The 12,231-nt window shown below is 41.7% G+C and overlaps 1 protein-coding gene across 2 annotated transcripts; it reads left to right on the forward strand.

The window, feature by feature from the left end:
• Window positions 1-1,092: 1,092 nt before the first annotated feature.
• On the forward strand, window positions 1,093-9,560 carry LOC124659732 (peroxisome biogenesis protein 1). Of its 2 annotated transcripts, none has more exons than XM_047197582.1 (18): window positions 1,093-1,308; window positions 1,627-1,800; window positions 2,038-2,137; window positions 3,383-3,829; window positions 4,000-4,620; window positions 4,735-4,826; window positions 4,951-5,024; window positions 5,130-5,352; window positions 5,518-5,611; window positions 5,688-5,842; window positions 6,129-6,356; window positions 6,908-7,108; window positions 7,241-7,366; window positions 7,490-7,551; window positions 7,795-7,912; window positions 8,352-8,636; window positions 8,785-8,867; window positions 8,997-9,560. In XM_047197582.1, exons 1-17 carry the CDS (start codon window positions 1,093-1,095, stop codon window positions 8,821-8,823), a joined length of 3,255 nt encoding a protein of 1,084 aa, XP_047053538.1. In that variant the 3' UTR covers window positions 8,824-8,867; window positions 8,997-9,560. The 2 variants fall into 2 exon arrangements, with proteins under 2 accessions (XP_047053538.1, XP_047053592.1); XM_047197636.1 differs by having other exon boundaries at window positions 5,524-5,611.
• Window positions 9,561-12,231: the final 2,671 nt, after the last annotated feature.

The raw sequence follows: 12,231 nt of genomic DNA on the forward strand, positions 1-12,231 counted from the left end.
TCATGCATCTCCCCCGCGTTTGCTGAAGCCTGAAAAAGCCTCCTGTTTCTGTTTCGGCAAAGCGTGTGTTGATCTCGGAGATACCATGGAAATCTCTATAGGGTTGCGTTTTTTGGCTAGCTTTTGCTGTTGCTGCAGCCTTTGTTATGCTTTGTTTCTCGGAAAACGCTGACGTTCCCCTCGGGGAACAGCGTTCTGATCCTCCGCTGCGAGAGCACGACACTCCTTCCCCATTTTTTGCTACTTTTTGTTCTATATCGTTGCTACAATTGTTATGTATTTCTGCTATAATAGTACACATTCGTTGCTCCGAGGTTTTCGGCGAGAGTTTTGCGATGAAGTCATTTTTTTGCTACTTTTGTTCTACATATGGTTGCTACAATTGTTCTTTATTTCTGCTAAAAATTCTCCGGCGAGCTTTCGACGAGGTCGGTTTTGCTACAATAGCAAAAAAAAAGCTGCTACAATTTTTGTGTTTTTTTTGCTACTTTAGCATATTCTTTTTGCTACCATGTCTCCGGTGGGGTTTCCGGCGAGTTCCCGGGTGACATCTCCGGCGAGTTTTCTTTGCGAGGTCTCTGATGAGGTCGGTGTTGCTACAATACCAGAATTTTCTTTGCACAACAGTACAACATTTTTGCTACATCGTCTCCGGCGAGGTCTCCGGTGAGTCTCCGACGAGATATGTGTGTATTTTGGGTGAACCGTTTTTTTTTTGCTTCAATTGGATTGATTTTGCTACAAACGAACCGTTTTTTTGCTAATTTGGTACATTAGTAGCAAAAGTGAAACTGAGGTATACTGTGACATGTGTCACAATCTGGACGGTTCAATCGAGCTAATCCAACGGCTATCCACCAGGGAATTAGAAATCTAACCCCCTGGGGGACGCTCAGCAGTCTCCTTGTTTCTATGGTTCCCTCGGTAGTTAAAACTTAAAAATGTTGAATCTCGGGCCAGCTTTTGCTTAAAAAAAAACTAATTCTCCCCGCTATAAAACGCAGCTCCACGGAAAAAATAAATCAGCAGGCAGTTGACTTATTTGACCATCCGAAATCAGTCCAACTCCGGCAGAAAGGCCAAGGCGAAGCCATGGGGAGCGGTGGTGGGATGGAGGTGGAGCTGCGCGTCGTGGGCGGCGCCAGGAGCTGCTTCGTCGCGCTCCCGCTCCACCTCATCCAGGCCCTCTCCCGCACCTCCGCCTCCGGCGACCTCCCGCCCGTCCTCGCGCTCGACCTCCGGGCCGCCGCCGGCGCGCGGTGGTCCCTCGCCTGGTCCGGCGCCGCGTCCCGCTCCCGCGCCATCGAGGTGAGTGACGAGACGACCCTGTTCCGCCCCTCTTACAGATTGACGGCAAAGGCTTCGAACCCCAGGGAGTCCGAATTTACTGGGATCGTTTACAGAACTGATGCTAGCTTGGGGAGTTTTGGGGATCATATTTTTTCTATCGAAAACTTTCTACATGTTGCCATCTAATCCAATACTAGTTTCTAAATTTGCCGACCGTGGGTTGCAGAACTGTAATGATCATCTCCGATTAGCCTCAGTTTGATGATAACCTTAAACTTGCGAAATAAGCATGCTCCGGATATTTGCAGCATGACCTCAGATGGTGGAGCCTTGCAGGTTGCGCAGGAGCTGGCAGAGTGCATTTCACTGCCTGATGGAACGGTGGCTCAACTCAGCGTAGCTCGCTCGCTGACCAGAGCTGACTCGGTCAGCATCGAGCCCTTTAGCGAGGATGACTGGGAGATACTGGAGAGCCGTGCCGATTTGGCTGAAGAAACCATCTTGCAGCAGGTATTCTATGTTTTCGGTACTAGTTAGTTTATTTCCCGCGCTTGCTGGTTTCATCGGCCAGGCTAAGCTCTATCAGAAAAATAGCTCTTAAATCACATGTTCCCCTGACTGTTAATTCATGTTTTACAATGAATTAAATCATCTGTGCAACACACTTCATTGTTTTCTATATTGCTTATTTACAATTCCATGTTCAGTTCTAATGCCTAAAATTTCGATTTTGTTCTTTTCAACTAGGTCGGTATTGTTTATGAGGGCATGAAATTCCCGCTGTGGCTGGATGGCCATAATATTGTGAAGTTTGTCGTGGTTTCATCTAGCCCCAAAAAGTCAGTTGGTATGATTTCTTTTTCTTCATTCACTTGCACGATATGTGTTACATCATTCGGATGGATGCTCCTTTGGGTGCCCATTTACATATCATTGTGTTCACAGTTTGTGAATTCCTCTTCCCATATAATCTATAGTAAGTCATATAATGTGCATTTCTTAGGGAAGGGCATGTGCATTTGGTAATGACTCAATTGAGTGCACTATACTTATTGTAGAAAGTGGCCATTTAGATGTACGTCTTGCCAAAAATAGAACAAAAATGAATCACTTCTTACAAAGTAATTTACATCAAGAGGATTTTCTTTTTGATGATTTGTCACGTACCAAATTAAGTGTGTTCGTGAAGAAAGAAAAATTAAGTATGTCACTATATTTTGTACTTATCCTTAGTATGGATTTAATGGTCTTTGGGACCAAGAATTAGTTCACATAGGTTAACAGATCCTACTAGTGATAAATACTTCTGTGTGTTCTCCCTAAACTTAGCGAATGCGTTAATAGAGTGGTGGCTGCACCTCCGGTGGCGGAGGCTGGGGCATCCAACCCGGGTTCAAGACCTGGGTCTCGCATTAAAAAATCTCCCTCGCTAGCATGCACAGTGTCTGCTCCCCAGGTGAGGTTGAAGGCTTGAAGCAGCCATGCGCCGTGTTCAGGGGGTTTCTCACCTTCTAAAAAAAGCTGTGGGGGCTGTCTTCCCCCACAGGTCGAGTTTTTTTTTCTCCCAAAACATAAATTGCACAAAATCCTAAAGCAATATTTTGATGTTTTTTCAAACTACACTGTCAAGATTACGTATACATTGGTGACATACCAAAATATTTCAATTAGCATCTCATCTCTTATAAAAAAAATATTATGCTTGTTCAAAATCATAATATTTGGTGTAGTTTTTGTATGTTTCACCTTATCTATAATTCTTGAACACTCTCATTATGTTTTAATTTAGCTATATCTAGCTACTGTATCGCAGTTATTTATTTTCTACTGGCAATGCTTTGTAACTATTCTAGTACAATAGTATTTCATTTGCCTGTAGCTAATGTGCTATCTTTTAAAGAAATCCTAAATATAGTTCTAGCCTCTAGGGCACCATATGGTCTGAAGTTCCTTTGCGGCACGGTAGTACTACTATATATTACTGAGTACTGCTAAGCATTCTAGTCATGAAGTGCATATGAACTTATGACTCATGTTATCACATTTATTTCCTTCTTACTTGTATTTAATTGTAAATTTTTCCCTTTTCTAGTTCAACTTGTGCCGGGAACTGAAGTTGCTGTGGCACCCAAAACACGTAAAGAGAAATGCCAGGATGTGCAAAAGGAAAATTCACTGAAAGAACAGGGCAAAACAAAGGCACTCTTACGTGTTCAAGCAGCAGATAGAAAGTACGCACATAAATTCAAATCTAAGGGTATTGAAATGGGAGTGGTTCTGAGTTTTGCTGTGCTGATACATCCAGATACAGCTGCAAGGACTTCATTTGGAAATCTCCAGTTGGTCACTATATCATCTAAATCACCACCTAAGGGACTTACTGAAAAAGCCAAAGAAGCTGCACAAAAAAAGGGTGTTTCAGTACCTAAAAGGACACGAGAAGTAGCTGTGTATATATTATTCTCAGAAACTGTTGCTAAAGGGCATGTTATGCTTCCCCACTCTGTTCGTCACTTCATAAGTGCAGACACACATTCATGTGAGTTCACAGATCAGGTCTTTCTTCTCTATAACAAGAAGTAACCAGCTTTGTTATAAATGATGAAAAAACTGAAGCATTTCTCAATAGCCATTTTGCCAGTCTATTGGTTGTACCTTCTCTGCCGCTTACTTTACTGTTATCTAAAATGGTGTTTGAATGTTCCTCAGGGGTTTATGTGAAGAAATGCAGTTCTAATGTCAAGAAAGATGAGCATGTAATGAAAATGTGTCCTTTACATTTCAATGTGCATGATAATGGCGATTTAGGCAGTCATGAAAATGACACTTGGAGGAACACCGGTATTCCTTCGGAAAATGGCAATTCTTTTCAGAAAGCTCATGATAATGGACATCTTCTGAGTGCAGATGTTAATAGTATTTCTGATTCCATGTCAGAACAGAAGGTACTTATTAAACATTGGCTTATTGGGCAACTTAAAGAAATGGGCTTCCATGCTGAAAATTCTGAGATAAGTTCAGTAGTTTTACCAGCCAAAGTTTTGATCCATTTTGAAGTGGTAGATGGGAAAGTAAGTAGAGGTGATTTTATCTACTTGTTAACAATTACCTTTGAAAACACTGGATACAACAATTCACAAGGCAATATTGAGATTACCTGGAATACTCCAACTGATGATCCAGAAAACTTGGAACTGAACTTCGGGAGGTTGGAGCTTGGTGAAGCTATATCAATTGATTCTGTACTGGACGATCGCTTCAACGATGCTTTTAAGCTGACTCGATCTTCGTTAGGCTGGATGGATAATGCAATGTCGGATGTGACAAAAAGTATTTTCTTTCTTCACTAAATATGAAAATAGTTCCTTGTTTGTCTTCTAGATACTTTGAAGTATTACCATTCTTGTTGTTCACTTTATGCTTTGCATGCTTTCCTTCTTGAAGGACTATCTGTGCTCTTGTCTTCAACTGCTCTGAGGTTATTTAACAGGCTAAAGTTCCCCTTTCCTGGACATGTTCTTGTCCATGGGCCTCGAGTAAGTAACAATACCATGTTTCTTTTGTGAAACTTGACATCTATATTGACACGCTTTGTGTGTCTGTTTATATTAATTTGAGCTTCAGGCTAAATTTTTCTGTAACTTTATTTTCTGTTTTCAGGGTTCTGGGAAAACTGCTTTGACACGGGCTGCTGCAAAATACTTTGAAGACCATAAAGAGATACTGGCACACGTGTAAGCCGCTCTTTACAAGAAAATAAGATTCTTTATTGTTTCCAAATAATGATCATTGTACCTTGAAATATATCAATAAAAGGTGGATTTTGTTGTCAAGAGCAGAATATATATGGACTGTTCCAAACTTGCAATTGGCAAGGCTAAGGAGACAAGGCAAACAATTGAAGATAGCATTTCCGAAGCGTTGCTTCATTCACCTTCTATTATCATATTTGACGATCTAGACAATGTAATTTCAGTCTCTTCAGATCCTCAAGTATCTCAATCGTCCAGTTCTTCTGATTCTCTAGTAAGATACTTGACTGATATTCTGGATGAGTATAAGGTAAACAGGATTTATCATCTTTTTTTCTTATTTACATTGTAATGACATACAAAACCAAACTTGGATAACGGTCATATCGATATGTGTATGGCTGTATGCTGTTCTTGTTTTGCAAGAGTACTTGTGTGTCCTACTTGCTTAGCATGACTTCTGTATTCTTGCAAGGATAAGAGTCGTAATGCATGTGGATATGGACCTATTGCACTGATGGCTTCAGTTCAATCACTTCAGAGTCTTCCTCAAGAGCTGACTTCATCTGGTTATTTTCTTCCCATCTTTCCATCAAACTTGGAGTTGCATCAACAACTCTGACGAACTAATAAAAAAATCCACAGGGAGATTTGATTTCCACGTTGAACTTCGTGCTCTTGCCATCCCTGAGCGTGAAGCAATACTGAAACATCAAGTTGAGGAGCATGAGTTACAGTGTTCTGAGGAAGTTATCTCAGAGATAGCATCAAAATGTGATGGCTATGATGCATATGACTTGGTAATGTTTCCTTTACGCAACTCGTCTTTATTGACTATCAGGCATCGACAAAAATATCCAAAAATAGAACTTGTACTTTCTCTTATAATCGAACTATAATTGTGGATCAATCATGTAACATGTTTGTCATAGGGCACCTTATCATATTATTATTCTTATTATTGCTATAACTTTAGGGGATAGAAATTTTATTTTGTATGAGTAGGTCTACCAGATAATGTTTGATGTATGTGCTGTGTGACCAATCTGTGTCTTATGCACATACCATATTGCCATTGCATTGCAGGGAATTTTGGTTGATAGGGCTGTGCATGCTGCTGCTTCTCGCTTTGTTCTTCCGTATACCTATTTAAACTCTGTGAACCCAACGCTGGTGATAGAAGACTTCTTGACAGCGCTGCATGACTTCCTTCCTGTTGCCATGCGTGATCTTAGGAAGTATGCTCCTGATGGCAATGATGGTGGTTGGGAAGATGTTGGAGGGCTTAATGAAGCAGTAACTATTATTAAAGAGGTGCACATTTCCTGACTTCTTCAAATTACTTCATTGTGCTATTAACAGATGTTATACATGATGTCACTAGAGCTCACAACACCAAATCTTCCTAGCTGTAAAAAAGTTTCAGCAATTTCTGTATTGGAACCTGAGCTTTAAGATATGATGGTTGATATTGATTTCCACTAGGGTATACCATGGTTATTGCTCACGGAATGAATGCCCTTTAACTAACGGAACAAGCAAATTTTCTCTCCGCCTATATCTGAAACTAAATTGTTGAGAACCTTAACAGTAATCTTAAAGTCACTGTTTCTTCTGAGGGTTGGGGGTGTTGAAGAGTACTGGCTGTTAAATACATTCTAATGAACATTGTTATTTATATTCAACGGGATTATTCCTGACATTATCCAAACAAGATAGTCTCGATCAGGTCAATGTTTTAATGCAACAATGGCGTTGATTTCTAAGTTCTATCTTCATGGGCAACTAACTATTCTCTACACACCTTTGATTTTTGTTTACCTGTGTAAGAGGGTTCCACTTATATTTGTTTCTCCCTATTATAGACTCTTGAATTGCCATCTAAGTACCCAAATGTCTTCACCAAGGCACCTGTACGGTTGCGATCAAACATCCTCCTTTATGGACCACCTGGATGTGGTAAAACACATATTGTGAGGGCTGCAGCTGCAGCTTGTTCTCTGCGGTTCATTTCAGTCAAGGGTCCAGAGCTGCTGAATAAGTACATCGGTTCTTCTGAGCAATCGGTAACTTCTCGCCCGATATTTTGCTGCATCTTGTATTGTTCAAACATGTCTTACTGCTAAATGTAATTATTCATTTGAGTTGCAAAAGACCACTCAGATCACCATGCTCTGATGTTAATCACTCGATTCCAGGTTCGTGACTTTTTTGCAAAGGCAGCTGCAGCAGCACCTTGCCTACTATTCTTTGATGAATTTGACTCAATTGCACCCCAACGAGGAACACATAGTGCAGGAGTTTCTGATCGTGTTGTTAATCAGGTGAGTAACCTGCCTTTGCTGCTACTCAACTTCTGTAGGTGGATCTTTAGTTACAAGAAAGACAGAGCATTATCTCATTGTTTTTTGTCGTGCTTTGCGTTGTTTTTTATTGTATGTATGCAGTTCTTAACTGAACTAGATGGTGTGGAAACTTTGACTGGAGTATTTGTGTTTGCTGCTACAAGGTTAGTTCTCAAAGCAAAAGAGATTTTAGTCCCTTTCTTATTTTGCTTTTAAAATTTACTGTCAGACCTATCCTTCTGTCCTATATTTCTTTCTATGGGCTCTTTTGGATCTTCATAATTTCAGCCGGCATAAGATGAAATGCTAGGATGATAGATTTTTTTATCAGTGAGGATTGTTTTACTCATATGCATACTTCATTTCATTCCATTTTTCTTATGGTGTCACTGTTTTCTTATGTGCAGCAAACCACAATTAATTGATGCTGCACTCTTGCGGCCTGGAAGATTCGATCGACTTGTCTTTTGTGATTTTCCTCGATGGGACGAGCGTTTAGAAATTCTGAAAGTGCACTCTCGAACGGTGAGATTTCTGTAGAATGTGTTGTTAATTATGTTATTTGTTCTGTAATGTTGACCTTTTTATGATCTAATACGGTGAGATTTTGTATCCCATTTCTTACATAGCCAGTTACGTGAACATCTGCACGAGAATAGATTTCTCTCTTAGTTTTTGGTGTACTGGGCATGTGTTTGCTTTTGTTCCTGGATAAGAAAACTTCCTCAGTAGACTAGAAGAGGATGACACTTTAATCTATGTACACATTGTTGTACCCCTAAAAGAAATACCACTTCCAGTATTTCCTCAGTCCTGTATTTTCTCTTGTTTTATGGAAAATTTCAGCAGAGAATATTAGACACTTATATGATCAGAAATATATCTAAATTCATGACAATTTATTTTCTTTGCATCCACATTCTTTACAATTTTGGTTTCGTTTTATGTCTCCTGTTGGTCTCAGGTTTCACTGGCAAGTGATGCCAGCCTGGAAGATGTTGCTTCGTTGACTGAAGGATTTACTGGTGCTGATCTGGCGGCAATTCTAACAGATGCTGGGTTGGCAGCGATTCATGAAGTTCTGGACAGCAGAGAGGATGGTATCCCAGAAGGAGAACCGTGTATCAGCAAGGAACTCCTCATGTCTGTTGCTATGAAGGCGAGACCTTCTACACCAGTCAATGATAAGAGGGGGTACGATAAGGAGTTTGGCGACTTTGTGTCATCCAGGAAGTCTATTTCCACAAAGGTGCTTCTTCGTACTCAATTTCACAGCATACAATCTGCATCTTTCACAATTCAATATTCTAGTGTCCCCATCCGATTCATCTTCACCTGCAATAGTTGTCTTTCTAGTGTGGAGTTTCTTGGACGATTACTGAAAGAATGTTATGCAGGCTAGAGAATCGAAAGGAAAGAAGGTCACATTGGCTTGATTACCTCCTTCAATGCTGACATACAACTACATTGGACGAATAAGGTCACTTGCTACCCTCAAAGTCTCAATTACTCGACGGAAACTCCATGAAAATATGAAACTCCAAACATTCGGATGGACGTTAGATTCCTTCTGAATGCAGATGCTTAATCTGGTTTCTCTTATGTTCAGATGGTGCAGAACAGAAGAATTTTCTGTTGCAGAATAAGTGATCTGCACAAAATTATAAGTCGGGCGTGGCTGAAATCAAACGCTACCTTATTTTGCATCACAAAAGAAAGAATGGATCTTCACAAAAGTCTAAGCCTGGAGCGAAGGTGTTGCGATTGACTGGTGCTATGCGACACTGCTTAGCGGTGTGTCCAGTTTCCCCAGTATAGGAAATGTAAATGCTAACAGGAGACCTGGGGCAACTTATGGCAATGTTTGTTTTGAGGAAGTGCCGGTCGGCTTCCCTTGTGAATAAGTGGGCTCTTTGTTCTGTTGCTACTGCTGAATAAGCATGCCACATTAAGGGAAGACTAGGTCGATTGTAGCATAGGTTAAAATCCAAACTACCCTTATATTGTTTTCTGCATAGAAATGTACAAACTATCCTTATACTGTTTTCTGCATAGAAAATGTAAAAATTGTGCGAAGGAAACCTTAGTTTCGTCAGATGTTCTCATGGAATAATTGTGTAATAGAAATATTGGAAACATTCTTTCGTTTAAATAGATATTCGCTGTACCAAAAGGTAAGGTTGAATGATGTACAACCTTTTCCTCTATATAATGTTTATCAACAATGAAATCTTTGCTGTGGTGGGTGTAGTTAATCCTGTTGGTTCCCTGACAGCTTTTGACCAAAAAAAACCAACCACTCCTGCCCGTTGCATCGCGTGACCATCTTCTTGCTTGGCAAGAAAAGGCAACACAACGCTCCCATCTCTTCCATGAAATAGAACACACCCCCATCTCTCTAGATCTAAACACAGGAGAGGGGAGAAAAGAGAAGAACAACTCTAGATCTAAACGGTGCAGATGGAAGAAGATGATGGAGATGGAAGAACCAGACCTGCTGATCCAATATGTGTGTTGGACAACAACCAGCTCAGCCAGGTACCTATTCTGCTCTCTGTCCTGTGTTGCTTCTTCCTCCAAAATCTGAAGATTTTTTAATTTGGAATGTTTAGACCAATTCTTATTTAGGAAGTATAAGATGTTCTAAAGTATGCTTTACAAGAGGAATCTCAAAAGTTTTAGGATAGAGAACAATCCAAGAGCTAGAAGTAAAAAAGTTACCTTCTGTGAGAAAAAGGGTTCGGCTGCATATTACTTCGAGTTTTTTTTTTCTTATTTTGAGAGATCTCTATATGTTAAACATTGTTGACGGCATCATCGAAAAGCAACATGTCATCGTCTAGGTCTAGGTCTATTGATGTCCTCGGGTAATTTAATAAAGTTGAAATCTCCATGCTTATGTTATCAAACATATCGATGATGGTGGTTTTCTAGTGTGGAAGACATGACCCATGAGTATTTGGTAGGATCCAAGTGTCATGTGTTAACTCACTTTCAATAACAACTATTCCATTTACCCCTTTTATTGCATCCCCTCACCGGTCATGGTAAAGTTTGTTAGAATCGGGTGGGTCATGTGTTAGTGAAGTAGTGTGTAGTTTCACCGCATGATTTGCATGGCATGGGTGACAACTTCTTTTTATAAATATCCGCGCTGTGTATAAATAAGCAAAGAAGAAAGATGTAGCCTCCAATGTAACCAAGTTGAAATGTATGGTTTCTTCCCTAGTTGTTACTTTCTGATGGGTGTGTGTGTTTTTGTGACAAACGATATAAGTGAGTTAGGTAATTTAGTGATATTGTGAGACATTGGAGGAACAACAAAATGTTAAATACAAGTGTCCGAGGGAGTGCGAAGGCGAGGAGGGAGGTCCATGCTCAACTCGACCGGGCACCTCAACGGCGTCATGCCGGCGCTCAGCGGAGGCTTTGAGCCTTTGAGTTGCGGTGAAGGCCGGCGCAAGGTACACGCGTGTGTAGGTCCAGGAACAGGCAGCCTGAACACACGCACGCAACCCTACCCCGCCTGCCGTCGGGCGAGTACGCGATCACCAGCATCAGCTACGGCAGTACACCGGCAATATCCGCCTTCGACATCGCCCTCCTAAACGCCACGTGCCCGGACGTCGCCGGCCGAAGCCTCCACCTCCTGCCGGGCTCGCCGCCGCCCCTGTCGCTCACGGCGAGGAACACAAACGTGAGCTTCCTCCTCAACTGCACGTTCAGAGGGGTCTCCCGCGGGCACCTCGTCCCGTGTCTGTTGGACCGGCACAACGTTACCTTCTCCTTCTACATCCCCGACGGTTGGCTACCTCCGCACGAGCAAGCCCGGCTCTGCCAGGAGGTCGTCACCATGCCGGTGCTGGGCATAGGCGACGACGTCCTGCTGGCGCTCAGAGCAGGGTTCGAACTCACCTGGGCGCCGGCGGCTGGAGGGCCGTGCCGATCCTGCAAGCAAGCCGGTGGCTTCTGCGGCCAGCGCCGTGGGCAGTTCAACTGCTTCACTGCATCCAAAGATGGAGGTGCGTGTCAATCCTCTTTTAGCCAAGAAATCTGTAGACGCCGCATTGCACAGCACACATTGATCTGTTCTTGACTTGAAGTGATTCAGAACGGTGTCATCAATTTCCTTATGATTTGAGATCACACAATCTCCATCAGTCAGTCTCAATTTCCTTAGCTTAACTTGTTTTTTTAGAGAAAAGGCTCATAGCCCCGCTTTTATAAAGCGGAAAGAAAACATAAGAGTTTTGTACTGGGGATACCAGTTTTAAAGCAACAGAAGTAACCGGAAAGAAAAGACAGCACACCCCTAGAAATTTACACCCCTCTCATCAGGCTAAAACTTCAACACGAAGCCCAGAAAACTCCCCTCTCGCCCAACTAGTCCAAAAAACTAGACTTCTAGAACACAAACATCTCCACAGGGACAAAGAAACAAAGAAAAAACAGTAGGGATAGAACCACTAGGAGCTAGTCCCATTGTTGCGTTTTCGCCTGAGTCTTCGGATCCTGGTTTTGGCCTCCTTGCATGCCCAATCAAAAATCATCTGGATTGAAAGAAATGAGACGAAAGATTGCATCAGAAGCCTACTTCAGCACTTTGCCTTCAATTATCATGTTATTCCGAATGGTTCAGATAGGCCACATGGTCGCCGCATCACCAATCCAAGAAACAGGTTTGCCAACTCGAAACAAAGAGACCAGGTACAAAACAGAGAGATGGACACTCGGTGAATCCGCGATCCTATTAAGTTGGTAGGAACCTCACCACACAGATGGTAAATTAGCAGATTTGATCCAGCAAAATTAAAAGGCCAACTGATGTTCTTTTCCTTTCTGTG

This window comes from Lolium rigidum, chromosome 1 (genome assembly GCF_022539505.1).
Source record: "Lolium rigidum isolate FL_2022 chromosome 1, APGP_CSIRO_Lrig_0.1, whole genome shotgun sequence".
NCBI classification, from domain to species: Eukaryota; Viridiplantae; Streptophyta; class Magnoliopsida; order Poales; family Poaceae; genus Lolium; species Lolium rigidum.

What these genes read in the sequence shown, in the direction of transcription:
- LOC124659732 (XM_047197582.1), top strand. Translation starts at nt 1,093, where the DNA reads ATGGGGAGCGGTGGTGGGATGGAGGTGGAGCTGCGCGTCGTGGGCGGC. An exon ending in AAGAAACCATCTTGCAGCAG is followed by an intron (nt 1,801 to 2,037) that starts GTATTCTATGTT and finishes CTTTTCAACTAG; the next exon opens with GTCGGTATTGTTTATGAGGG. An exon ending in AAAGAGATACTGGCACACGT is followed by an intron (nt 5,025 to 5,129) that starts GTAAGCCGCTCT and finishes TGTCAAGAGCAG; the next exon opens with AATATATATGGACTGTTCCA.